The 27,496-nt window shown below is 35.6% G+C and overlaps 1 protein-coding gene across 1 annotated transcript in view; it reads right to left on the bottom strand.

Annotated features, from left to right (window-relative positions):
- Positions 1-27,496, bottom strand: part of DACH2 (dachshund family transcription factor 2) — an 864,497-nt gene that overhangs the window by 130,054 nt on the left and 706,947 nt on the right. Inside the window, exons 7-8 of the mRNA XM_086387136.1 lie at positions 18,239-18,374; positions 8,030-8,113 (exon numbers count right to left, since the gene is read on the bottom strand). Of these exons, the coding sequence (XP_086243262.1) occupies positions 8,030-8,113; positions 18,239-18,374 (220 nt within the window). The remainder of the gene's footprint in view (positions 1-8,029; positions 8,114-18,238; positions 18,375-27,496) is intronic.

Below are 27,496 nucleotides of genomic sequence, written 5' to 3'. Positions count from 1 at the left end.
TGACTCCCCTTCTCCTCCTGGCCACCTCTACTTCCTTCCTCCCACTTATCTTCTCTATGTAACTCTGTGAAACTCTCTGGGTGTCCCTCACTGTCGAGAATCTTTTCACCATTAACCTATATGTTTTATAATCAGTGTGGTATGGATGGAGAATTCTTGAAGCTACTGTAAGAACAAGACTGAAAGCCAGAGGCAGGAGGCTTAAATCCAAAACTTGAGAACACCAGAAAACTCCTGACTCCAGGGACCATTAATTGACAAGAGCTCATCCAAAATCCTCCATACCTGTACTGAAACCAAGCTCCACCTAAGTGCCAACAAGTTTCAGCGCAAGACATACCAAGTTATTTCCCCCAAAACACAGGAACATAACTCTGAGCATTAAAATACAGGGGGCCAAAAGTCACACCAAACCCACAGACACCTCAAAACTCACTACTGGACATTTCATTGCACTCCAGAGAGAAGAGATCCATCTCAACCCATCATAACACTGATGAAAGCTTCCCTAACCAGGAAACCTTGACAAGCCACTCATCCAATGCCACACATATGGAAGAACCTCCACAATAAGAAGAACCACAAAATTCCAGCACACAGAAAGGCCACCCCAAATACATCAACTTAAACAAAATGTAAAGGCAGAGAAATATTCGGCAGGTAAAGGAACATGATAAGTACCCACCAAAGCAAACAAAAGAGGAGGACATATGGAGTCTACCATAAAAATAATTCAGAATAATGATAGTAGAGATGATCCAAAATCTTGAAAACAAATGGAGGTACAGATAGAGACTAGACACAAGGATTGAGAAGATGCAAGAAATGTTTAACAAGGACCTAGAAGAAATAAAAAAAAAATAGTCAATCAATAATGAATAATGCAATAACTGAGATAAAGGCACTCTGGAGGGAACCAACAGTAGAATAACTGAGGTAGAAGAGAGGATGAGTGAGGTGGAAGATAGAATGGTTAAAATAAATGAAGCAGAGAAGAAAAAAGAAAAAAAAAAAAGAATTAAAAGCAATGAGGACAACCTCAGAGACCTCTGGGACAATGTTAAATGCACCAACATTTGAATCATTGGAGTCCCAGAAGAAGACAAAAAGAAAGGGCGCCATGAGAAAATACTTGAGGAGGTAACAGTTGAAAACTTCCCTAAAATGGGGAAAGAAATAGCCACCCACTTCGAAGAAACCAGAGAGTCCCAAACAGTATAAACCCAAGGCGAAACACCTCAAGACACATATTAATCAAATTAAAGAAGATCAAATACAAAAAGCAAATATAAAAAGCAGCAATGGAGAAGCAACAAATAACACAGAAGGGGATTCCCATAATGATAACAACTGATCTTTCAATAGAAATTCGTCAGGCCAGAAGGGAATGGAAGGACATACTGAAAGTGATGAAAGAGAAAAATATACAACCCAGATTACTGTACCCAGAAAGATCTCCTTCAAAGATGAAGGAGAAATCAAAAGCTTTACAGACAAACAAAAGCTGAGAGAACTTAGACCACAAATCCAGCTCTTCAACAAATGCTAAAGGATCTTCTCTGGACAACAAACACAGGAAAGGTTTATAAACTCGAACCCAAAACAACAAAGTAAATGGCAAAGGTATCATACTTACAAATAATTACCTTAAATGTAAATGGGTTGAATGCCCCATCAAAAAGACAAAGACTGGCTAAATGGAATACAAAAACAAAACCCCTATATATGCTGTCTACAAGAGACCCACCTCAAAACAAGGGACACATACAGACTGAAAATGAAGGGCTGGAAAAATATATGTCATGCAAATGGAGACCAAAAGAAAACAGGAGTAGCAATATTCATATAAGATAAAATAGACTATGAAATAAAGGCCGTGAAAAGAGACAAAGAAGACACTACATAATGATCAAAGGATCGATCCAAGAAGAAGATATAAAAATTATAAATATATATGCACCCAACATACAAGCACTGTACTATGGAAGGTAAATGCTAACAAGTATGAAAGGGGAAATTAACAGTAACACAATAATAGTGGGAGACTTTAAGACCCCACTCACAACTATGGATAGATCAACTAAACAGAAAATTAGCAAGGAAACACACACTTTAAATGATACAATGGACCAGTTAGACTTAATTGATATCTATAGGACATTTCACCCCCCAAAAATGAATTTCACCATTTTCTCAAGGGCACACAGAACCTTCTCCAAGATAGATCACATCCTGGGCCATAAATCTAGCCTTGGTAAATTCAAAAAAATGAAATATTTTCAAACCTCTTTTCTGCAGTAAGATTAAAGGTCAACTAAAAAAAAAAAAAACTATTAAAACTAGAAACATATGGAGGCTAAACAACATTATTCTGAATAAAAAACAAATAACAGAAGAAATCCAAAAAGAAATCAAAACATGTATAGTGTACACCTGTGGCGGATTCATGTTGATGTATGACAAAACCAATACAATATTGTAATGTAATTAACCTCCAATTAAAATAAATAAATTTGTATTAAAAAGAAACAAGTACATGAAAATGAAAACACAATAACCCAAAACCTATGGGATTCAGTAAAAGCAGTGCTAAGGGAAAGGCTCATAACAATAAAAGCTTACCTCAAGAAACAAGAGAAAAATCAAATAAAGAACCTAACTCTACACATGAAGCAACTAGAAAAAGAAGAATTTAAGAACCCCAGGGTTATTAGAAGGAAAGAAATCATAAAAATTAGGGCAGAAATAAATCCAAAACACAGGAGACCATAGCAAAAATCAACAAAGCTAAAAGCTAATTCTTTGAGAAGATAAATAAAATAGGAAAACTGTTATCCAGACTCATCAAGAGAAAAAGGGAGAAGAATCAAATCAACAAAATTTGAAATTAAAATGGAAAAATCACAACAGACAACACAGAAATACAAAGTATCATAAGAAACTACTATCAGCAACTATATGTCAATAAAATGGACAAATTTTTAGAATGGCAAAACCAATACAATATTGTAAAGTAATTAGCCTCCAATTAAAATAAATTTATATTAAACAAAAGAAAAGTATAACCTTTTAAAACTGAACCAGGGAGAAATAGAATATATTCACAGACACATCACAAGAACAGAAATCGAAACTAGAATCAGAAATCTTCCAACAAACAAAATCCCAAGACCAGATGGCTTCACAGGGGAATTCTACCAAAAATTTAGAGAAGAGCTAATACCTATCCTACTCAAACTCTTCCAGAAAATTGCAAAGGAAGGTAAACTTCCAAACTCATTCTATGAGGCCACCATCACTGTAATACAAAAACCAGACAAAGATGCCACAAAAAAGAAAACTACAAGCCAATATCACGGATGAACATAGATGCAAAAATCCTCAACACAATTCTAGAAAACAGAATCCAACAACATACTAAGAACAACATACATCATGACCAAGGGGACTTTATCCCAGAGATGCAAGGATTCTACAATATTTGCAAATCAATCAATATGATGCACCACATTAACAAATTGAAAGATAAAAAACATATGATTATCTCAATAGACGCACAGAAAACCTTTGACAAAATCTAACATCCATTTAGGATTAAAAAAAAAAAAAAAACAGAAAGCATGAATAGAAGGAACATACCTCAACATAATAAACGGCTTATCTGGTAAACCCACAGCAAACATTATCCTCAGTGGTGAAAAACTGAAAGCATTTCCCCTAAAGTCAGGAACAGGACAAGGGTGCCATTCTCATCACTACTATTCAACATAGTTTTGGAAGTTTTAGTCACAGAAATCAGAGAAGAAATAGAAATAAAAGGAATCCAGATTGGAAAAGAAGAAGCAAAACTTTCACTGTTTGCAGATGATATGATCCTCTAGATAGAAAACCCTAGATTCCACCAGAAAATTACTACAGCTGATCAATGAATATAGTAAAGTTTCAGGATATTAAAATTAACACACAGAAATGCCTTACATTCCTGTACACTAACAATGCAAAGACAGAAAGAGAAATTAAGGAAACAATTCCATTCACCATTGCAATAAAAAGAAAGAAAAAAAAAACTTAGGTATAAATATACTCAAAGAAACAAAAGACCTATATATAGAAAACTATAAAACACTGATGAAAGAAATCACAGATGATACATAAAGATGGAGAAATATACAATGTTCATGGATTGGAAGAAACAATATAGTGAAAATGAGTATACTACCCAAAGTAATCTATAGATTCAATATAGTCCCTATCAAGATACCAATGTATTTTTCAGAGAACTAGAACAAATAATTTCACAACTTGTATGGAAATACAAAAATCCTTGAATAGCCAAAGCAATCTTGAGAAAGCAGAATGAAACTGAAGGAATCAATGTGTCTGACTTCATACAATACTGCAAATCTACAGTCATCAGGATGGATTGGTACTGGCACAAAGAGAGAAATAGAGATCAATAGAACAAAACAGAAAGCCCAGAAATAAACGCACACACCTATGGACACCTTATCTTTGACAAAGGAGGCAAAAATATACAATGGAGAAAAGACAATCTCTTTAACAAGTGGTTCTGGGAAAACTGGTCAACCACTTGTAAAAGAATGAAACTAGAACACTTTGTAACACCATACACAAAAATAAACTCAAAATGGATTAAAGATCTCAACGTAAGACCAGAAACTATAAAACTCCTAGAGGAAAACATAGGCAAAACACTCTCTGACATAATTCACAGCAGGATCCTCTATGGCCCACCTCCCAGAGTAAGATGGTAACAATAACCCTGTATACGAGACAGCAAAAGAGACACTGATGTATAGAACAGTCTTATGGACTCTGTGGGAGAGGGAGAGGGTGGGAAGATTTTGGAGAATGGCATTGAAACATGTATACTATCATGTATGAAACGAGTCGCCAGTCCAGGTTTGATGCACGATACTGGATGCTTGGGGCTGGTGCACTGTGATGACCCAGAGGGATGGTATGGGGAGGGAGGAGGGAGGAGGGTTCAGGATGCGGAACACGTGTATACCTGTGGCAGATTCATTTTGATATTTGGCAAAACCAATACAATATTGTAAAGTTTAAAAATAAAATAAAATTAAAAAAAACACAGAGGATTATCTCTGTAATATCACTGTCCAAAAAGAATGCAGCTTCTTTTAATAAAATGAAATTACATGATATAATACCTTGAAAAAAAAAAAAAGCAAGAATAAACAAGTGAGACCCAATTAAACTTAACAGCTTTTGCACAACGAAGGAAACTATAAGCAAGGTGAAAAGACAGCCTTTAGAATGGGAGAAAATAACAGCAAACAAAGCAACTGACAAATAATTAATCTCAAATATATATAAGCAGCTCATGCAACTCAATTCCAGAAAAGTAAATGACCTAATGAAGAAATGGGCCAAAAAATTCAACAGACATTTCCCCAAAGAAGATCTACAGATGGCTAACAAACACATGAATAGTTGCTCAATGTCACTCATTATCAGATAAATGCAAATCAAAACTACAATGGAGTACCATCTCACGCTGGTCAGAATAGCTGCTATCAAAATGTCTACAAACAATAGATGCTGGAGAGGGTGTGGAGAAAATGGAACCCTCTTATGCCATTGGCTAGAATGCAAACTAGTACAGCCATTATTGAGAACAGTTTGGAGATTCCTTAGAAACCTGGTAATAGAACTGTCATATGACCCAGCAATCCCACTGCTGGGCATACACACCAAGGAAACCATGTGTACCTCAATGTTCATCGCAGCACTGTTTACAATAGCTAGAACATGGAAGCAACCTAGATGTCCATCGGCAAACAAGTGTATAAGAAAGTTGTGATACATATACATAATGGCATATTACTCAGTTCTTAAAGAGAATTCATTTGAGTCAGTTCTAATTAGGTGGATGAAACTGGAGCCTGTTATACAGAGTGAAGTAAGTCAGAAAGAAAAACACCAATACAGTATATTCACACATATATACAGAATTTAGAAAGATGGTAACAATAACCCTATATGTTAGAAAGCAAAGGAGACACAGATGTAAAGAACAGACTTTTGGACTCTGTGGGAAAAGGAGAGGGTGGGATGATTTGAGAGAATAACTTTGAAACATGTATATTACCATATGTGAAATAGATTTCCAGTCCAGGTTTGATGCATGAGACAGGGTGCTCAGGGCCAGTGTACTGGGACGATTCCAAGGGAAAGGATGGGGAAGGAGGTGGAGGGGGTGGTTCAGGATGGGTAACACATGTACACCCATGGCTAGTTCATGTCACTTTATGGCAAAAGCCACTACAATATTGTAATTAATTAGCCTTCAATTAAGATAAATAAATAAATTTTAAAAATAGAGAAATAAAAATTTAAGAAACAAAAAATAAAATAAAACAGTGACCCTAAACCAAATAAATCAAGGAATGAATAAATCAGAAAAAAAGATAAGCTTTCCATTATAACTGAATAAATGCAGTTTAATATGTCACTCTTGTCTATTAATATCCTCATCAGGATGTGTGACCAATCTATTTCAAATGAGTATAACTGTGCCATTCCACAGCAAGAGACTCAGAAATGGCAGTGCATACCACTGTGTATTTTTATGAAATTCAGTTACTGTACATCTGTACTAGCACTCCAGCTGATTTTTCATTAGACGTAGCAGTGTGTCCTTGAGCATTGCAGCACACAAGCCAGTCCTAAATGCCACTGTGACTTATGGGGTTTGCAGTTCTGATGGAATCATGTGTATCATGTACAGCTTGAGATTTTCCTAGAAAATCTGCTTTACTACCAAGCTGTCCTTCAAATTGTCATCACTTGCTGGGAAAGAGGTTTCAGGAACAAATTGTTGCTGAGTTATGAATGAAGTTTCATCTTTAACTACAGTTCCATTACCTCTGTAAGTGTTTGGGTAATTTAATATACTAAACTTGACTTCTTCCACTCTGACAACTTTTCTGAAATCAAGCATTTACAACTTGGGCCCCAGAAAGTACAGTCTTTGAATAAGAAAAGACAAAACATATGGCAAGAAAACCAAACATGGTTCGATGAAATTAAAATCCTAGAATATTCCAAATTCTAACTAAAATGCTCATCTAGGTAATTAGAAAGCAAGTTAAGTCTAGAGAAAAAGTAAAAGAAAATTCTCCGTCAACTCCTCAGCTGTTCATGGAGGTTTTTTTTTTTTTTTTCCTACATATTATCAGCATCTTTATTAAAGACAGAAAAATGCATCCTAATAGTGAAGTACAGTCAGACCATCTGGTGATCTGACAAATTACCTATTAGCTTATGTTCTTTAGCTTAGAGTTAATAAATTCATGATGACAATCATAGTGCATAGCCTATAACATATGCCGATATATTTTCCTTTACTCTTACCTTAAGTCTTTTAAACAAAGTTGTACTCAGTTTTCATATCAAGGAAATGTGACTGAAATTCTTACTCTCCCTACCTTCTTCAAACAGATATCCTAAGAAAAAATTGGATGCTGTGCAGAAATTACACATTTGTCAGTTGATTACAAGCCAGATTGATGTCATCATTCTAGGTAAATACATGATTGGAGTAGCTTGCTAAAATTTCATTTGAAATGTCTAAATCAGCATATACTTTTAAAATCACTTTTGCATGTTGAGGGTAACATCTTTCCTGCATGACAGCAACTCAAGTTTTTCAAACATAACCATAAAATGATGATTAATTTAAATATAGTCAACAAAGTACAAACATAATAAAAAGAGAATCAGATGTCTCTAATCAGGCATAATATAAAGAGCTTAGGGTAAAACTTCCAACCACAGGCACTAAGAAACTTCAGGTTAATATGTTATTTATAATATCAAATAAAATTCAGGTAAATATTATTTTTAATACTAAAAGAATTTATCCAAAGTCAGTATAGATCTATTCTGACTGAGGGAAATGTGTATACAATATACCGCAATAGGGTGTTAAGTGAGCTAGTGTCCAATCTTTATATGTACATTAAATAAGCAAAAATTATTTTACCTTTATTTTCCCTTTGGAATTTTTTGATAGTTGGTCCAGTATCCTGGTCAACAATAAGGTCCTCTCTATTGTTGGGCATCATAACTATAAGTAAAAGATTTAAGTGAGTAATTCTCTTGCAAAATACGCAAAAGAAAAGCAGAAAAGCATTGCATAAATAGCTATTTTACCACAATAAATAACTAACAGGAATTTTATACACTTCTACTTATGAACCACTGAAAAGATTTTTGTTGGTATGATGATCATGCAATTTAAAAATCAATAAGCTGCTCAATCACGATTTTTAAAGTATAATTAATGCATAGTACATATATAATTTCTAACATATTTCTTTAAATCATTTAAAATATATCCTCTTTTAAAATTCATGTGCAAATTAGCTATTTACCTCTATAATCAATAATTCCAAAAATGCTTCTGAAATGAATTTTGCATTTAATCTTATGAGTTTAAAATAATTATGATTCAAATGTACCTTACAGAGTTTTTGCAAATATATAGCAAAATTAATAGATATGATATAATTTTCTGGTCGTTGTTGTAAGTACTTCACAAAACATTTATATTGAAAGAGGAAAATCATGACAATTTCAGTTTATCACTTAATATTCCTTATTTATACTTTATTAAAATATTATATAGCACCATCAATAAATATGGTCACTTTAAAACAAAAATCATCAAAACTTTTTATGCAGTTATAGACAATCTCATCATGCTTCAACAATTGCTGAATGCACATAAAGAGTATAATTGCTGTCAGTGTAATTAGAAATACTTTATGTTGTCAAGATTTTTTTTTATAATACTATACTGCTTTGACATATTTTATTTATAAACATAAGACATCCTTTAAAATATGTGTATGACAGTTCAGTTCAGTCACTCAGTCATGTCCAACTTTTTGTGACCCCATGAATCGTAGAACACCAGGCCTCCCTGGCCATCACCAACTCCCGGAGTTCACTCAAACTCACGTAAATCGAGTCGGTGATGCCATCCAGGCATCTCATCTTCTGTCATCCCCTTTTTCTCCTGCCCCCAATCCCTCCCAGCATCAGAGTCTTTTCCAATGAGTCAGCTCTTTGCATGAGATGGTCAAAGTATTGGAGTTTCAGCTTTAGCATCATTCCCTCCAAAGAACACCAAGAGCTGATCTCCTTCAGAATGCACTGGTTGGATCTCCTTGCAGTCCAAGGGACTCACAGGAGTTTTCTCCAACACCACAGTTCAAAGGCATCAATTCTTCGGTGCTCAGCTTTATTCACAGTCCAACTCTGACATCCATACATGACCACAGGAAAAATCATAACCTTGACAAGGCGGACCTTTGTTGGCAAAGTAATGTCTCTGCTTTTCAATATGCTATCCAGGTTGGTCATAACTTTTCTTGCCAGGAGTAAGCATCTTTTAATTTCATGGCTGCAGTCACCATCTGCAGTGATTTTGGAGCCCAAAAAATAAAGTCTGACACTGTTTCCACTGTTTCCCTATCTATTTCCCATGAAGTGATGGGACCAGATATCATGATCTTTGTTTTCTGAATGTTGAGCATTAAGCCAACTTTTTCACTCTCCTCTTTCAATTTCATTAAGAGGCTTTTGAGTTCCTCTTCACTTTCTGCAATAAGGGTGGTGTCATCTGCATATGTGAGGTTACTGATATTTCTCCTGGCAATCCTGATTCCAGCTTTTGCTTCTTCCAGCCCAGCATGTCTCATGACGTACACTGCATATAAGTTAAATAAGCAGGGTGACAATATACAGCCTTTACGTACTCCTTTTACAATTTGGAACCAGTCTGTTGTTCCATGTCCAGTTCTAACTGTTGCTTCCTACCTGCATATAGGTTTCTCAAGAGGCAGGTCAGGTGGTCTGGTATTGCCATCTCTTTCAGAATGTTCCACAGTTTATTGTGCTTCACACAGTCAAAGGCTTTGGCATAGTCAATAAAGCAGAAATAGATGTTCTTCTGGAACTCTTGCTTTTTCCATGATCCAGCGGATGTTGGCAATTTGATCTCTGGTTCCTCTGCCTTTTCTAAAACCAGCTTGAACATCTGGAAGTTCACAGTTCACGTATTGCTGAAGCCTGACTTGGAAAATTTTAAGCATTACTTTACTAGCGTGTGAGATTAGTGCAATTGTGCAGTAATTTGAGCATTCTTTGGCATTGCCCTTCTTTGGGATAGCAAGGAAAACTGACCTTTTCCAGTTCTGTGGCCACTGCTGAGTTTTCCAAATTTGCTGGCATATTGAGTGCAGCACTTTCACAGCATCATCTTTCAGGATACTAAATAGCTCTCCTGGAATTCCATCACCTCCACTAGCTTTGTTTGTAGTGATGCTTTCTAAGGCCCACGTGACTTCACATTCCAGGGTGTCTGGCTCTAGGTGAGTAATCACACCATAGTGAACATCTGGGTTGTGAAGCTCTTTTTTGTACAGTTTTTCTGTGTATTCTTGCCACCTCTTCTTAATATCTTCTGCTTCTGTTAGGTCCATACCATTTCTGTCCTTTATCGAGCCCATCTTTGCATGAAATGTTCCCTTGGTATCTCTAATTTTCTTTAAGAGATCTCTAGTCTTTCCCATTCTGATGTTTTCCTCTACTTCTTTGCATTGATCGCTGAGGAAGGCTTTCTTATCTCTTCTTGCTATTCTTTGGAACTCTGCATTCAGATGCTTATATCTTTCCTTTTCTCCTTTGCTTTTCATGTCTCTTCTTTTCACAGCTATTTGTAAGGCCTCCCCAGACAGCCATTTTGCTTTTTTGCATTTCTTTTCCATGAGGATGGTCTTGATCCCTGTCTCCTGTATAATGTCATGAATCTCAGTCCATAGTTCATCAGGCACTTTATCTATCAGATCTAGTCCTTTAAATCTATTTCTCACTACCACTGTATAATCATAAGGGATTTGATTTAGGTCATACCTGAATGGTCTATTGGTTTTCCCTACTGTCTTCAATGTAAGTCTGAATTTGGCAATAAGGATTTCATGTTCTGAGCCACAGTCAGCTCCCGGTCTTGTTTTTGCTGACTGTATAGAGCTTCTCCATCTTTGGCTATAAAGAATACAATCAATCTGATTTTGGTGTTGGCCATCTGGTGATGTCAATGTGTAGAGACTTCTCCTGTGTTGTTGGAAGAAGGTGTTTGCTATGACCAGTGCCTTCTCTTGGCAAAACTCTATTAGCTTTTGCCCTGCTTCATTCTGTATTCCAAGGCCAAATTTGCCTGTTACTCCAGGTGTTTCTTGACTTCCTACTTTTGCATTCCAGTCCCGTATAATGAAAAGGACATCTTTAGGGATTTTAGTTCTAAAAGGTCTTGTAGGTCTTCATAGTACGTTCAACTTCAGCTTCTTCATCAGTAGTCGTTGGGGCATAGACTTGGATTACTCTGATATTTAATGGTTTGCCTTGGAAACAAACAGATCATTCTGTCTTTTTTTTTTTTTTTTTGTAGAAATATACTGGAACTTTATTTTTTTTTAATTTTATTTTATTCTTAAACTTTACATAATTGTATTACTTTTGCCAAATATCAAAATGAATCCACCACAGGTATACATGTGTTTCCCATCCTGAACCCTCCTCCCTCCTCCCTCCCCATACCATCCCTCTGGGTCGTGCCAGTGCACGAGCCCCAAGCATCCAGGATCGGGCATCGAATCTGGACTGGCATCTCGTTTCATACATGATATTTTACATGTTTCAATGCCATTCTCCCAAATCTTCCCACCCTCTCCCTCTCCCACAGAGTCCATAAGACTGTTCTATACATCAGTGTCTATTTTGCTGTCTCGTACACAGGGTTATTGTTACCCTCTTTCTAAATTCCATATATATGCGTTAGTATACTGTATTGGTGTTTTTCCTTCTGGCTTACTTCACTCTGTATGATAGGCTCCAGTTTCATCCACCTCATTAGGACTGATTCAAATGTTCTCTTTTTAATGGCTGAGTAATACTCCATTGTGTATATGTACCATTGCTTTCTTATCCATTCATCTGCTGATGGATATCTAGGTTGCTTCTATGTCGTGGCTATTATAAACAGTGCTGTGATGAACATTGGGGTACACGTGTCTCTTTCCCTTCTGGTTTCCTCAGTGTGTATGCCCAGCAGTGGGATTGCTGGATCATAAGGCAGTTCTATTTCCAGTTTTTTAAGAAATCTCCACACTGTTCTCCATAGTGGCTGTACTAGTTTTCATTCCCACCAACAGTGTAAGAGGGTTCCCTTTTCTCCACACCCTCTCCAGCATTTATTGCTTGTAGACTTTTGGATCTCAGCCATTCGGACTGGTGTGAAATGGTACCTCATAGTGGTTTTGATGTGCATTTCTCTGATAATGAGTGATGTTGAGCATCTTTTCATGTGTTTGTTAGCCATCTGTATGTCTTCTTTGGAGAAATGTCTATTTAGTTCTTTGGCCCATTTTTTGATTGGGTTATTTATTTTTCTGGAGTTGATCTGTAGGAGTTGCTTGTATATTTTTGAGATTAGTTGTTTGTCCGTTGCTTCATTTGCTATTATTTTCTCCCATTCTGAAGGCTGCCTTTTCACCTTGCTAATAGTTTCCTTTGTTGTGCAGAAGCTTTTAAGTTTAATTAGGTCCCATTTGTTTATTTTTGCTTTTATTTCCAATATTCTGGGAGGTGGGTCATAGAGGATCCTGCTGTGATGTATGTGGGAGAGTGCTTTGCCTATGTTCTCCTCTAGGAGTTTTATAGTTTCTGGTCTTACATTGAGATCTTTAATCCATTTTGAGTTTATTTTTGTGTATGGTATTAGAAAGTGTTCTAGTTTCGTTCTTTTACAAGTGGTTGACCAGTTTTCCCAGCACCAGACCCACCTCAAAACAGGGGACACATACAGACTGAAAGTGAAGGGCTGGAAAAAGATTTTCCATGCAAATAGGGACCAAAAGAAAGCAGGAGTAGCAATACTCATATCAGATAAAATAGACTTTAAAACAAAGGCTGTGAAGAGAGACAAAGGTGGTCACTACATAATGATCAAAGGATCAATCCAAGAAGAAGATATAACAATTATAAACATATATGCACCCAACACGGGAGCACCACAGTATGTAAGACAAATGCTAACAAGTATGAAAGCAGACATTAACAATAACACAATAATAGTGGGAGACTTTAATACCCCACTCACACCTATGGATAGATCAACTAAACAGAAAATTAGCAAGGAAACACAAACTTTAAATGATACAATAGACCAGTTAGACCTAATTGATATCTATAGGACATTTCATCCCAAAACAATGAATTTCACCTTTTTCTCAAGCGCACATGGAACCTTCTCCAGGACAGATCACATCCTGGGCCATAAAGCTAGCCTTGGTAAATTCAAAAAAATAGAAATCATTCCAAGCATCCTTTCTGACCACAATGCAGTAAGATTAGATCTCAATTACAGGAGAAAAACTATTAAAAATTCCAACATATGGAGGCTGAACAACACGCTGCTGAATAACCAACATATCACAGAAGAAATCAAGAAAGAAATCAAAATTTGCATAGAAACGAATGAAAATGAAAACACAACAACCCAAAACCTGTGGGACACGGTAAAAGCAGTCCTAAGGGGAAAGTTCATAGCAGTACAGGCATACCTCAAGAAACAAGAAAAAAGTCAAATAAATAACCTAACTCTACACCTAAAGCAACTAGAAAAGGAAGAAATGAAGAACCCCAGGGTTAGTAGAAGGAAAGAAATCTTAAAAATTAGGGCAGAAATAAATGCAAAAGAAACAAAAGAGACCATAGCAAAAATCAACAAAACCAAAAGCTGGTTCTTTGAAAGGATAAATAAAATTAAACCATTAGCCAGACTCATCAAGAAACAAAGGGAGAAAAATCAAATCAATAAAATTAGAAATGAAAATGGAGAGATCACAACAGACAACACAGAAATACAAAGGATCATAAGAGCCTACTATCAACAATCATATGCCAATAAAATGGACAACGTGGAAGAAATGGACAAATTCTTAGAAATGTACAACTTTCCAAAACTGGACCAGGAAGAAATAGAAAATCTTAACAGACCCATCACAGGCACGGAAATTGAAACTGTAATCAAAAATCTTCCAGCAAACAAAAGCCCAGGTCCAGACAGCTTCACAGCTGAATTCTACCAAAAATTTAGAGAAGAGCTAACACCTATCCTGCTCAAACTCTTCCAGAAAATTGCAGAGGAAGGTAAACTTCCAAACTCATTCTATGAGGCCACCATCACCCTAATACCAAAACCTGACAAAGATCCCACAAAAAAAGAAAACTACAGGCCAATATCACTGATGAACATAGATGCAAAAATCCTTAACAAAATTCTAGCAATCAGAATCCAACAACACATTAAAAAGATCATACACAATGACCAAGTGGGCTTTATCCCAGGGATGCAAGGATTCTTCAATATCCGCAAATCAATCAATGTAATACACCACATTAACAAATTGAAAAATAAAAGCCATATGATTATGTCAATAGATGCAGAGAAAGCCTTTGACAAAATTCAACACCCATTTATGATAAAAACTCTCCAGAAAGCAGGAATAGAAGGAACATACCTCAACATAATAAAAGCTATATATGACAAACCCACAGCAAACATTATCCTCAATGGTGAAAAATTGAAAGCATTTCCTCCAAAGTCAGGAACAAGACAAGGGTGCCCACTTTCACCATTACAATTCAACATAGTTTTGGAAGTTTTGGCCACAGCAATCAGAACAGAAAAAGAAATAAAAGGAATCCAAATTGGAAAAGAAGAAGTAAAACTCTCACTATTTGCAGATGACATGATCCTCTACATAGAAAACCCTAAAGACTCCACTAGAAAATTACTAGAACTAATCAATGACTATAGTAAAGTTGCAGCATATAAAATCAACACACAGAAATCCCTTGCATTCCTATACACTAATAATGAGAAAACAGAAAGAGAAATTAAGGAAACAATTCCATTCACCATTGCAACGGAAAGAATAAAATATTTAGGAATATATCTACCTAGAGAAACTAAAGACCTATATATAGAAAACTATAAAACACTGGTGAAAGAAATCAAAGAGGACACTAATAGATGGAGAAATATACCATGTTCATGGATTGGAAGAATCAATATAGTGAAAATGAGTATACTACCCAAAGCAATTTATGGATTCAATGCAGTTCCTATCAAGCTACCAACGGTATTCTTCACAGAGCTAGAACAAATAATTTCACAATTTGTATGGAATGACAAAAAAACCTTGAATAGCCAAAGCGATCTTGAGAAAGAAGAATGGAACTGGAGGAATCAACCTACCTGACTTCAGGCTCTATTACAAAGCCACAGTTATCAAGACAGTATGGTACTGGCACAAAGACAGAAATATTGATCAATGGGACAAAATAGAAAGCCCAGAGATAAATCCACGCACATATGGACACCTTATCTTTGACAAAGGAGGCAAGAATATACAATGGATTAAAGACATTCTGTCATTTTTGAGACTGCACCCAAGTACTGCATTTCAGACTCTTTTGTTGACTATGATGGCTACTCCATTTCTTCTAAGGGATTCCTGCCCACAGTAGTAGATATAATGTTCATCTGAGTTAAATTCACCCATTCCAGTCCATTTTAGTTCACTGATTCCTAGAATGTCATCATTCACTCTTTCCATCTCCTGTTTTACCACTTCCAATTTTCATAGATTCATGGACCTGACATTCCAGGTTCCAATGCAATATTGCTCTTTACAGCATTGTACCTTGCTTCTATTACCAGCCACACACACAACTGGGTGTTGTTTTTGCCTTGGCTCCATCCCTTCATTCTTTCTGGAATTATTTCTCCACTGATCTCCAGTAGCATATTGGGCACCTACTGACCTGGGGAGTTCCTCTTTCAGTATCCTATCATTTTGCCTTTTCATACTGTTCATGGGGTTCTCAAGGCAAGCATACTGAAGTGGTTTGCCATTGCCTTCTCCAGTGGACCACATTCTGTCAGACCTCTCCACCATGACCCATCCATCTTGGTTGGCCCCACCAGGCATGGTACTCTAAAATTTCCCTATGTGCTCTGCTTATAACCAGTACTCTAAATAATTCTCTCTCTCCTTTTACTCTCCACCCCCTCCCTCATCAATACAAAGATTATTCTAATAGAAGAATATGTGTTTCTTGATTGCTTAATGGTCATTTGGCTATATCCTAAGACTCCCTTTAATCAGTTGCACACAATATTGTAACAAGTAAATTAGGCTTTATCCACAGAAGAGAGTTAAGCTAGAAAACCTCTGTCACTTCTTCCAGGAATTAAATTTACTCCAGTATGGATATTAGCTAAAAGTTCTAATTCAGTGGTTCTTAACTCTGGCTGCACATTAGAATATTCTGAGGATATATTGAAAAGCAAAACAGAACGCTGCTGTTAGGCTCTATACTACACCAGGTACATGAGACTGAGCGTGTGGCCTGGGCATCCATATTTGTAAACCTTCCATAGGCGATCATAATGGGGAGACAGTTTTGTGAGTCACTGAGATCACTACAAAGCTAAATAGCTACAAAGAATACATAAAATTGAGAAGCTAAATGAGACTTGGATGAATTTCCACAAGAGTGAAATCATCTTTATCCTTTCCCAGAACAAATCCAGAATGTAAAACCTTCCCTAATCCCTCAAATTCCTTTCTTCCCCCACAAAAACATTATTTTGGACAGACTTGAGATGATCATTATTATGAATTGTAAAAATTTAGAATTTACATGAAATAAATATTCCTATAATAAGATTAAAAGAAGAGCAGAAATTATTTTCCCTAGAGGAAATGGATACCTACAAAATTGGACTTGTGTAGGTATAGAAGATTAACAAAGATTTTACTTAGCTCACCTGACTCATAATTATCATATATTATATGAAAATTAGTTATAGCTGAATGCAGTGGGTAACATCTGTATGCCTGAGTAGGATCAGACAGCAGTTGATAAGCAATCAAGGTAAAGCCACAGAGAAAAAAAATAATGTTTATCCATCACATTTCCTTAGTGCTTTAAATTTCTGAAGTATTTTCCCACATATTATTTCATTAGACCTCACAAAACTCCAGTGCAATAGGCAGAGCATTAATCATATCTATGCATGTGTGTGGGTTCCAGGTCACTTGAGTCGTGTCTGACTCTGCAATGCCATGGACTGTAGCCTGCCAGGCTCCTCTATCCATGGGATTCTCCAGGCAAGAATACTGGAGCGGGTTGCTATGCCCTCCTCCAGGGGATATTCCTGACCCAGGTATCAAACACACATCTCTATGTCTCTTGAATCGTCAGGCAGGTTCTTTACTACCTAGAAGCCCAATCATATTCATATGTTAGGTAAAGATACTCATGGTGGTTAAGTGACATACCCAAGATGTCATAGCTAATTAGTGCCAGACTGTGGCTAGATTAGAGTCTCCAGTATACCAGATCACTGAAAATAATATTATACTATTTATGGAACAATGTCCTAGGTGTAAGACTTCTGAAACAATTAAAAAATGTGTGAAAAATCATGCCAAATATTAGATCAAATATTTTTTTTATCTAAATTATTGTTGCTGTTGTTCAGTTACTAAGTCGTGTCTGACTCTTTGTGACCCCATGGACTACAGCACATCAGGTTTCCTGGTCCTTCACTATCTCCCAAAGTTTGCTGAAACTCATGTCCATTGAGTCAGTGATGCCATACAACCATCTCATCCTCTGTTAACATTAAAATTGTTGAGATTATTGCAAATCATATATTGATTCACTTTTTAATCACTCTTACATAATCAACTGCACAAAATATATTTTATCATCCATTATTCAAAGGGTGCTGTGAATATAGCAAGTGATTTGTGTCACACTAGCTGCTAAATACCAACATATTGAATTAACCTATATTCTATAAAACTCCCATCAAATTGTTCCCATCAGATCCAGTGATACATTATTTAAGACTCTTCTGGAGAACAAACTACTAACATTTTTGTTGTTGTTGTTCATATGACTTTTCCAATAACAATTCACCATTTTAAAAAACCATTTAAATCAAGGAGGCATCAGCTCCCCCAGATTTTTCCCCCTTCACTATTGCCTAATGAAGAATTTCCTGAAAGATTATCTTTCAGTTCCTTGCTTCAGGTGAGATACTCACCTATTCTCTCTGAATGGTGATCCATCTGAGAGGGAGAGCTGGACACGCTGCTGCTGGGGTGGGAGGAGGTCTGGCTCCCAGGGCGATGACTCTCTTCCGGAGAGGGAGCAGGAGAAGGACTCTGTGGAATCCGTTCCTTATATAAAAGGAAATACAAAAGGAAATGTCATCTCGCACCGAGTTTTTGATGTTGGTGGAATCCATAACGTTAGAAATGTTGACCTCTCATCTTTAAACTGAGTATATACCTGATTTTAAAATACCTGATCATAAACATGTATCTTTAAACAAAACCATATTTTTTGATATTGGGAAATTAATGGGATATTGTGAGGTTTAAATAAAATAAGAATGTGAAAGGCCTCAGTGCTATTTCAGATACATGGTAGAACTCAAGAAAGGTTAACTTGCACTTCCTTTCCTAGGAAATTCACCAATCGAATTTATGAGGTGAAGTGATTATTATTAGTGAAGGTTTGTTATTATAAGCTTCTACAATGATATAACGTTCAAGCCATAACTTGGAGGGTGAGCCTACTACCTGAGTAAGAAGATCTCCCAAAGGTAAACACTTGGAACATTGGAATAAAACTCAAAAACAGTGGGAGGACCTGGTACATGTTGTGTCTTTCTGCACTGAAAACATTATGGCAATAATATATGTGTAATCTATCACACCTTAGGAATTTATTTTTAATGTTGGCAACAAAACGGTTTGATGGTCACAAGACACAATGATGGGTGTTTGAAACCAACACTAAGACCTATTATCAATTTGTTCAGTACAGTCGCTCAGTCATGTCTGACTCTTTGCGACCCCATAGACTGCAGCCCACCAAGTTCCATGGAGTTCCATCACCAACTCCCAGGGCTTACTCAAACTCATGTCCATATAGTGGGTGATGCCATCCAACCATCTTATCTTCTGTAGTCCCCTTCTCCTCCTACCTTCAATCTTTTCCAGCATCAGAGTCTTTTCCAATAAGTCAGTTCTTCACATCAGGTATCCAAAGTATTGAAGTTTCAGCTTTAGCTTCAATCTTTTCAATGAATATTCAGGACTGATTTCCTTTAGGATGGACTGGTTTTATCTCCTTGCAGTCCATGTGACTCTCAAGAGTCTTCTCCAGCACCACAGTTCAAAAGCATCAATTCTTTAGTGCTCAGCATTCTTTAATTCAACTCTTAACCCCATACATGACTACTGGAAAAATCATAGTTTTGACTAGATGGACCTTTGTTGGCCAAGTAACGAATGTCTCTACTTTTTTAATATGCTGTCTAGGTTGGTCATAGCTTTTCTTCCAAGGAGCAAGTGTCTTTTAATTTCATGGCTGCAGTCACCATCTGCAGTGATTTGGGAACTGAAATGATTTTCATCAAATTTATAATTTAAAATTATAAAAATTAAACAATACTAAAAGGATGTTCGTTAGTATTGTTTAAATTTTTATAGTTTAAAATTACGAATTTGATAAAAATCAGTTCAGTTCAGTCACTCCCTCATGTATGACTCCTTGCAAGTCCATGGACTGCAGTACGCCAGGCTTCCCTATCCATTACCAATTCCCGGAGCTTACTAACACTCATCCATTGAGTTGGTGATACCATACAACCATCTCATCCTCTGTTGTCCCTTCTCCTCCTGCTTTCAGTCTTTCCCAGCATCAGAGTCTTTTCTAATGAGTCAGTTTTTTGCATCAGGTGGCCAAAATATTTCAGCTTCGGCTTCAACATCAGTCCTTCCAATGAATATTCAGGACTGATTTCCTTTAGGATCAGCTGGTTTGATCTCCTTGCAGTTCGAGGGACTCTCAAGAGTCTTCTCCAACACCACAGCTCAAAAGCATCAGTTCTTCAGTGCTCAGCATTCTTGATGGTCCAACTCTCATATCCATACATGACTACTGGAAAAGCCATAGGCTTGACTAGATGGACCATTGTCAGCAAAGTAATGTCTCTGGTTTTTAACATGCTGTCTAGGTTTATCATAGTTTTTCTTCCAAGGATCAGTTCAGTTCAATTCAGTCATTCAGACTTGTCCAACTCTTTGTGACCCCATGGACTGCAGCATGCAAGACCTCCCTGTCCATCACCAACTCCTGGAGTTTTTTTCAAACTCATGTCCATTGAGTCAGTGATGCTACCCAACCATCTCATCCTCTGTCATCCCCTTCTCCTCTTGCCTCAATTTTTCCCAGCATCAGGGTCTTTTCAAATGAGTCAGCTCTTTGCCTCAGAAGGCCAAAGTATTGGAGTTTTAGCTTCAACATCAGTCCTTCCAATGAATATTCAGGACTGATTTCCTTTAGGATGGACTGGTTTTATCTCCTTGCAGTCCAAGGGACTCTAAAGAGTCTTCTCCAACACCACAGTTCAAAAGCATCAATTCTTCATCACTCAGCTTTCTTTATAGTCCAACTCTAACATCCATACATGACTGCTGGAAAAAAAAACATAGCCTTGACTAGATGGATCTTTGATGGCTAAGTAATATCTCTGCTTTTTAATATGTTGTCTAGGTTGGTCATAATTTTTATTCTAAGGAGTAAGCATCTTTTTATTTCATGGCTGCAGTGATATTGGAGGCCCCCTCCCCCCCCCAAAAAAAAAAGTCTGACACTGTTTCCACTGTTTGTCCATCTATTTGCCATGAAGTGATGGGACTGGATGCCATGATCTTTGTTTTCTGAATGTTGAGCTTTAAGCCAACTTTTTCACTCTCCTCTTTCACTTTCATCAAGAGGCTTTTTAGTTCCTCTTCACTTTCTGCCATAAGGGTGGTATCATCTGCAAAACTGAGGTTATTGATATTTTTCTCAGCAATCTTGATTCCAACTTGTGCTTTTTCCAGCCCAGGGTTTCTCATGATGTACTCTGCATATAAGTTAAATAAGCACGGTGACAATATACAGCCCTGATGTACTCCTTTTCCTATTTGGAACCAGTCTGTTGTTCCATGTCTAGTTCTAACTGTTGCTTATTGACCTCCATACAAATTTCTCAAGAGGCAGGTCAGGTGGTCTGGTAACCCCGTGTCTTTCAGAATTTTCCACAGTTTATTGTGATCTACAAGTCAAAGGCTTTGGCATAGTCAATAAAGCAGAATTAGATGTTTTTCTGGAACTCTTTTGCTATTCTGATGACCCAGTGGATGTTGGCAGTTTTATCTCTTGTTCCTCTGCCTTTTCTAAAACCAGCTTGAACATATGGTAGCAAATTTGGAAAACTCAGCACTGGCCACAGGACTGGAAAAAGTCAGTTTTCATTCCAACCCCTAAGAAAAGCAATGCCAAAGAATGCTCAAACTGCTGCACAATTTCACTCATCTCACACTCTAGTAAAGTAATGCTCAAAATTCTCCAAGCCAGGCTTCAACAATACATGAACCGTGAACTTCCAAGGAGCAAGCGTCATTTAATTTCATGGACTCAGTCACCATCTGCAGTCTAGCCCAAGAAAATAAAGTCTGTCACTGTGTCCATTGTTTCTCCAACTATTTGCCATGACATGATGGGACTGTATGCCATGATCTTAGTTTTCTGAATGTTAAGTTTTAAGCCTCCTTTTTCACTCTCCTCTTTCACTTTCATCAATAGGCTCTTTAGTTGCTCTTCGCTTTCAGCCATAAGGGTGCTGTCATCTCCATATTTGAGGTTATTGATATTTCTCCAGGTGCTCGTGATTCCAACTTATTTTTCATCCAGCTCAGCATTTTGCATGATGGACACTGCATATAAGTTAAGTAAACAAGGTGACAATATACAGCTTTGATGTACTTCTTTCTCAACTTGGAACCAGTCCATTTTTCCATGTCCTGTTCTAACTGTTGCTTCCTGACCTGAATACAGATTTCCCAGGAGGTAGGTAAGGTGGTCTGGTATTCCCATCCTTTTAAGAATTTGTCATAGTTTGTTGTGATCAGCACAGTCAAAGACTTTAGCATAGTCAATGAAACAGAAGTAGATGGCTTTTATTTTTCTTTCTTTCTGTAATTCTCTTGCTTTTTCTATGATGCAATGGATGTTAATAACTTGATCTCTGGTTCCTCTGTCTTTTCTAAATGCAGCCTGAACATCCCAAAGATCTCAGATCACATACTTTTGAAGCCTAGCTGGGAGAATGTTGAGCATTACTTTGCTAGCATGTAAGAATAGTGCAATTGTGTGGTGGTTTGAATATTCTTTGGCATTTTCTTTCTTTGAGGTTGGAATGAAAACTGACCTTTTCCAGTCCTGTGGCTGTAAAATTATTGATAAAAATAAAATAAAATGTTTATTTTATATAGCTCTACAGTAACTGTTATGGTTCTCAGGATTTTTATCATAATTAATATTGCTATAAAGCTCTGAAGTTATTCACTATGTTTATGAATCACAAACTGATGAATAAATTTGACATTTAGTTAATTTGATCAATTAAAAATACATTATTGTTTATCCATATATGCAATAAATGTGACTGAATAATAGACATTCTGGGACAGAGAATATTTGTTTTATTATATAACTCATTCATAATGAATTTCTTAAAGTTCTGTATATTTATATGCAATTACAACATCAGTATTCTAATCACCATAAGATTAAAAATCAGTTTGTCAAATATGTGTTTATATATTTTCACATTGATTTTGCATGAAAAGCCCCAAACTGATAAATTCTTCAAAGAAAAACTGTTTGCTTAATGCAAAATTAATAATATGAGAGCTAAAGTCTATTATTTCATTAGTAGATGTTAAGATTTTCCAAAGTTTATCATTATGGCAGACAGAATAATATCATTAGCTCAGCAAAAAATGTTTAGTCCACGTCCTAATAGTTGAACTTGTGAATATGTTATCTTATATGGCAAAATGGACTTTTCAGATGTGACTGAGAACCTGGAGATAGAGCTATTACATGGCTTAACTTGAGGGTAGAAAGGAAAGTCAGAGGAAGATATGATTATTGAAGAATGGTCAGAGAGATAACCTGGAAAAGGGAAGGAAACTGATACTATCCTGGAAGCTTACAGAAAGAAATTCAGCCCTGTGATTTTAGCTCAGTGATACCCATGTCAGACATCTGACCTACAGAACTGCAAGCTAATAAACTTGCATCATTTAAAGCTATTAAATATATCATACCTTGTTCCAAAAGTAATAAGGAACTAATACAGTCATCTGTGTAGTACGTTCATTTTTTATTGATGTATAATGTTATTTAGTATTCAGTAAACATCTGATAAATTTAATGAAATGAATAGTGGACTTTGAGTATATTAGCTGCAGTATCATATAGTTATTAAATACTATTAATTGTAAATATATTACCTCTGAAAGGCTTTATAACTTTTGTTATGCTTCAAACACAATATTTTATGACAGAGAAATATACATGCATTTATATTTAGTATACAGTTAAATATACAGTTGTAATACTCTATATACAGGAAAAGATAAAAAGATACATATAAACAAAGCAGAAGATAATATTTTTTTCCAAATAATTATATATGTTGTTTAGAGGGATAGTATGGGCATGGATAGCAAATTATATATGGCTTTTATAATACATTTTTAAATTTTTTGAAAAGTTCATCAGTTGTGAAATTCAACCTAAAGTGCAGTGATTAAAATTATAATCCCTAAATAGCATATGTACACACACACCAATGAAAGGAATTTCATATATGAGGTCAAAATTATTTTCTTACTTTTCACTGTTGTGTAGTCTCAATGATTCTATGCTAAAATATGTATATAAATTGTGGAACAGTCTTTGCATTCTAACATTGGTTATTTGCTGAAAAATATTTAATTTAATGAACTACTTTTATCTTTAATGGACTGGTAAGTGAATGGATAGGGACAAAAGTACAGCAGTTATTGAGCAAAAATAAAACTGAACAAACAAAATCACTGTGTAGTGGTAAACAATAATCACACATAGCAATATATCCTGCCATAATAAAAATGGAAAATTTGGGAATGAATTATAAAGTTGATGGTTTAGAAAAAAAGAGAATACAAGTGATGTGACCTTGCCCATTCTGCTTAAAAAATGAATGGTCATTCTGAATTTTTTTTAATTGAAAGAATATCTACACAAATAGAAAATGCTATAAATAATGAGGAAAATTTACAATGCTATAAAGAGGAATCCTCCAAAATGTTTTAAAAGTACATATGATCAAATACTATGAACTCAAATACTTTACTTTTAAATTCATCTTTTGCCATTGTCAATAGCACATCAGGTGGATATTATTTCAAATAACTTTGAAAACATGATTTAGAGTTACAATAACATTTTGCATAAAACCACAGTTCATATTTAAGATTTGTAGCCTGCACTTACCAAATTCAATCAAAATTCAATTCATTGTTATTGTTTCCTAAGGCATCACAGAGGTCACATTTTTTTTCACCATATAAACATTAGATGAGTCCAATACCTTACACTGATTAAGAATTAGGTGGGTTTTTAAAATACCTGTATGGAACTGGAAACGTTAATTTCTTCTAAAATAATCAATAGTTATATAACTAATTTCTACTTTGCAAGTAAACAGATCCATTTTTAAGGCCTGTAATCAGTATGCATCTATTTAGCTACTTAACTGCAATGTGCTTCGGGTCATTAGGTGGTTACTGTTGTGTCTCAGCCTAGTTAAATTTTCACAGCAAGTTAATCTGTTTTATTACAAATGAGAAGACAAGGATAATGTCTTCACCACTTACCAAATACAGGGTTAACAGTATTTGCAACAAATCAGTAAGGACATTAAAAAGGAAAATTGAAAATCTAAAACCCAAATCATTTTATTCATTCATGACTTAATTTTATTTGGCATTTATGACTTTTACAACCCTGTTACTTTTCATTTATTTCATTCAAGCCCCTTCAAAACAGCTGTAGCTCTTCTAAATCACTGCAGAAATCTTCTCCAGATTCAGTCACTGTAGCAGAGAAGGGAGATTTCCAAAACTGATACATACTTACCCAATGAAATCCCGAATTTCCCTTGCAATTAGTAAAATTATCTTCAGTAATAACTCAAATTTCTAGCATATAGTTATATAGTTCAAGGCTTATGCTGAAGAAGAAAGAGACATTATAGAAAATATTTCTAATTAGTACATGTTATTACTTCCTCTTCTATCATACTGTTTCCATTTTTAGCAGGTACATATGGTCAAAGGACATTTACCTCATATTAAAAGATTTAAGAGTACATTTGAACCTTGAATAAAGAGCAGGGTCAAAGCTAAGGAAAATTAGCTTTATATGGTTTAACACAATCAATAGAGTATAGAACTTAGTTTATTGGCACTAAGGTATCAACTCTACCCTTTTTAATGGAGATCTTTTATTTCATCTCAATGTATTTCTTTACATACCTAGATATGGCAAAACACAGAACTTGTAATGTACTAATGCATGCATATTACACATGTGTTCACATTTATGTATATGTGTGTGTAGTTGACTTTTAAGAACACCTATCTCATTGTGTTGTATCTATGATATTCTCTTATATTGATTCTTCTCAAGCATTTGGTGGGGTTATGTAATATATAATTTGTCTTTTTTTATTTAATTGCAATTCAACTCTCACTGTAATTAATCTCCCAAATGTTAATCTCTTAATAAGTTCCTAAAGGATTTAATGGCATTTCGCTGCTGAGGAGTGGCTTTTGGAAGTTTAACTGATACTAGATATTTTATTCATGCATTTGTCGAGATATTTTGCATTTAACTGATGTGTTCCTTCTGTACTGTCACCAGAGTGCTAAAGAAATAGAATAGATTGTAATCTGACAAATTTAAATAATAAAATCAGGAACAAGACTATATGTTTGTTCATTGATTTTGTTAACTTGGTTTACCACTAGTACTGAGAAAGAATTACATGCTTTGTTTTATCTTTGAATATTATTGGATGCATGACACTTTATGAATTTTTTTGAATCAGTTTAAGAATTAATATATGTTCCACAATCATCAATTTACAATTGCATTTAGGTTAATGCAGATGGATATGGCAAGTTTTCATTAATTTTCATATGAGAGAGTCCAAAATCATAAGCATACCCTATCTGTGACCTATGTGATAGCTGGACAAAGTACCCTCTCACCTCTTCAATGAGATCAACTTATCCTGGAAGAGGCTGACAGCTTAAAGGGAATCAGCTATAATATCTGTTCATAGGATGCAAATGCCCTCAAATGGGAGAAGGAATAGTTCAGTGGAAATATGTATGGCTTGCAAATTATGTTGTAGGCCTGGGCCTCTGCCACCCACCCAAATACATACACACATACACAGCAAACAGCCCTCAATTCTCACACAATGCATCTTCATCACATGTTCTAAAATATAAAGTAAATAAATAATAAAATAAAATAAAATATAGTAATAGTTTTTCCTTTCCACAGAGCACTTAGAATAAGATTCACCTAGTGATTTTTTTCAGTGAATTTGAATTATCACAAAAAGTGCTCTCTGTGTTGACTAATTTTAATGCCAGATGTTCACATGCTAATGCCATTGCCCTGTGACCATTTCCAATCAATTCATTAATTACCAGCTGCTCAGGCAACCAAAAAACACAACTCATCAGATGGTATTGGTAAACGGCCAAATAACAGCTTCCTACTCAAATTTCTTAAATTTGTTATCAGAGAAAACGACGATGAACTTTCCCACAAATATAGAAAAAATGTACTATGAGATATTTAAATGTAAGAAAATATGTGTTCATATCAGTCAGGTATTTTACCTATTCTGCTCTCAGGATTTTGCCACATTGTGTAATATAACAGAAAGATAAGTCTTAAAAATCTAATGATCATAATACAATTTCTAATTAATGTTATAGCTCTATTAATTATTAGCTACAAATGCTAATAGCTGAGCCAACAGTTAAGAGATCTGAGTCAGACCTAAGGACTCTGTGCCCAGGCACAATAATAGTCTCAATCTATTTTTGACCAAAAAACAGAAATAACAACAAAACTAAAATTAAAAAAAAAAAATATTTCACAACTTACAGTGTTTTTTTTTTTTTTGTCAGTTTTGGAATTAACATCTATATCATTAATGATCATTATTTTAAAAACACTCCCCAATGTTTAATATCCAATGAATCATTAGTTTGCATTCATTTATGCAACAAACATTTATGGAGTGTATAATGTACCCATTGAAAATGACAGAAAATCCTACAGGTGCCTTCATATTGTGTTTATAACTGCACAGTTCAGACTACAG

This window comes from Bos grunniens, chromosome X, assembly GCF_055505025.1.
Source record: "Bos grunniens cultivar Pamir isolate PY7600 chromosome X, Bosgru_T2T1.0, whole genome shotgun sequence".
NCBI lineage: Eukaryota > Metazoa > Chordata > Mammalia > Artiodactyla > Bovidae > Bos > Bos grunniens.
This window is presented reverse-complemented; position numbering and strand designations above follow the sequence as displayed.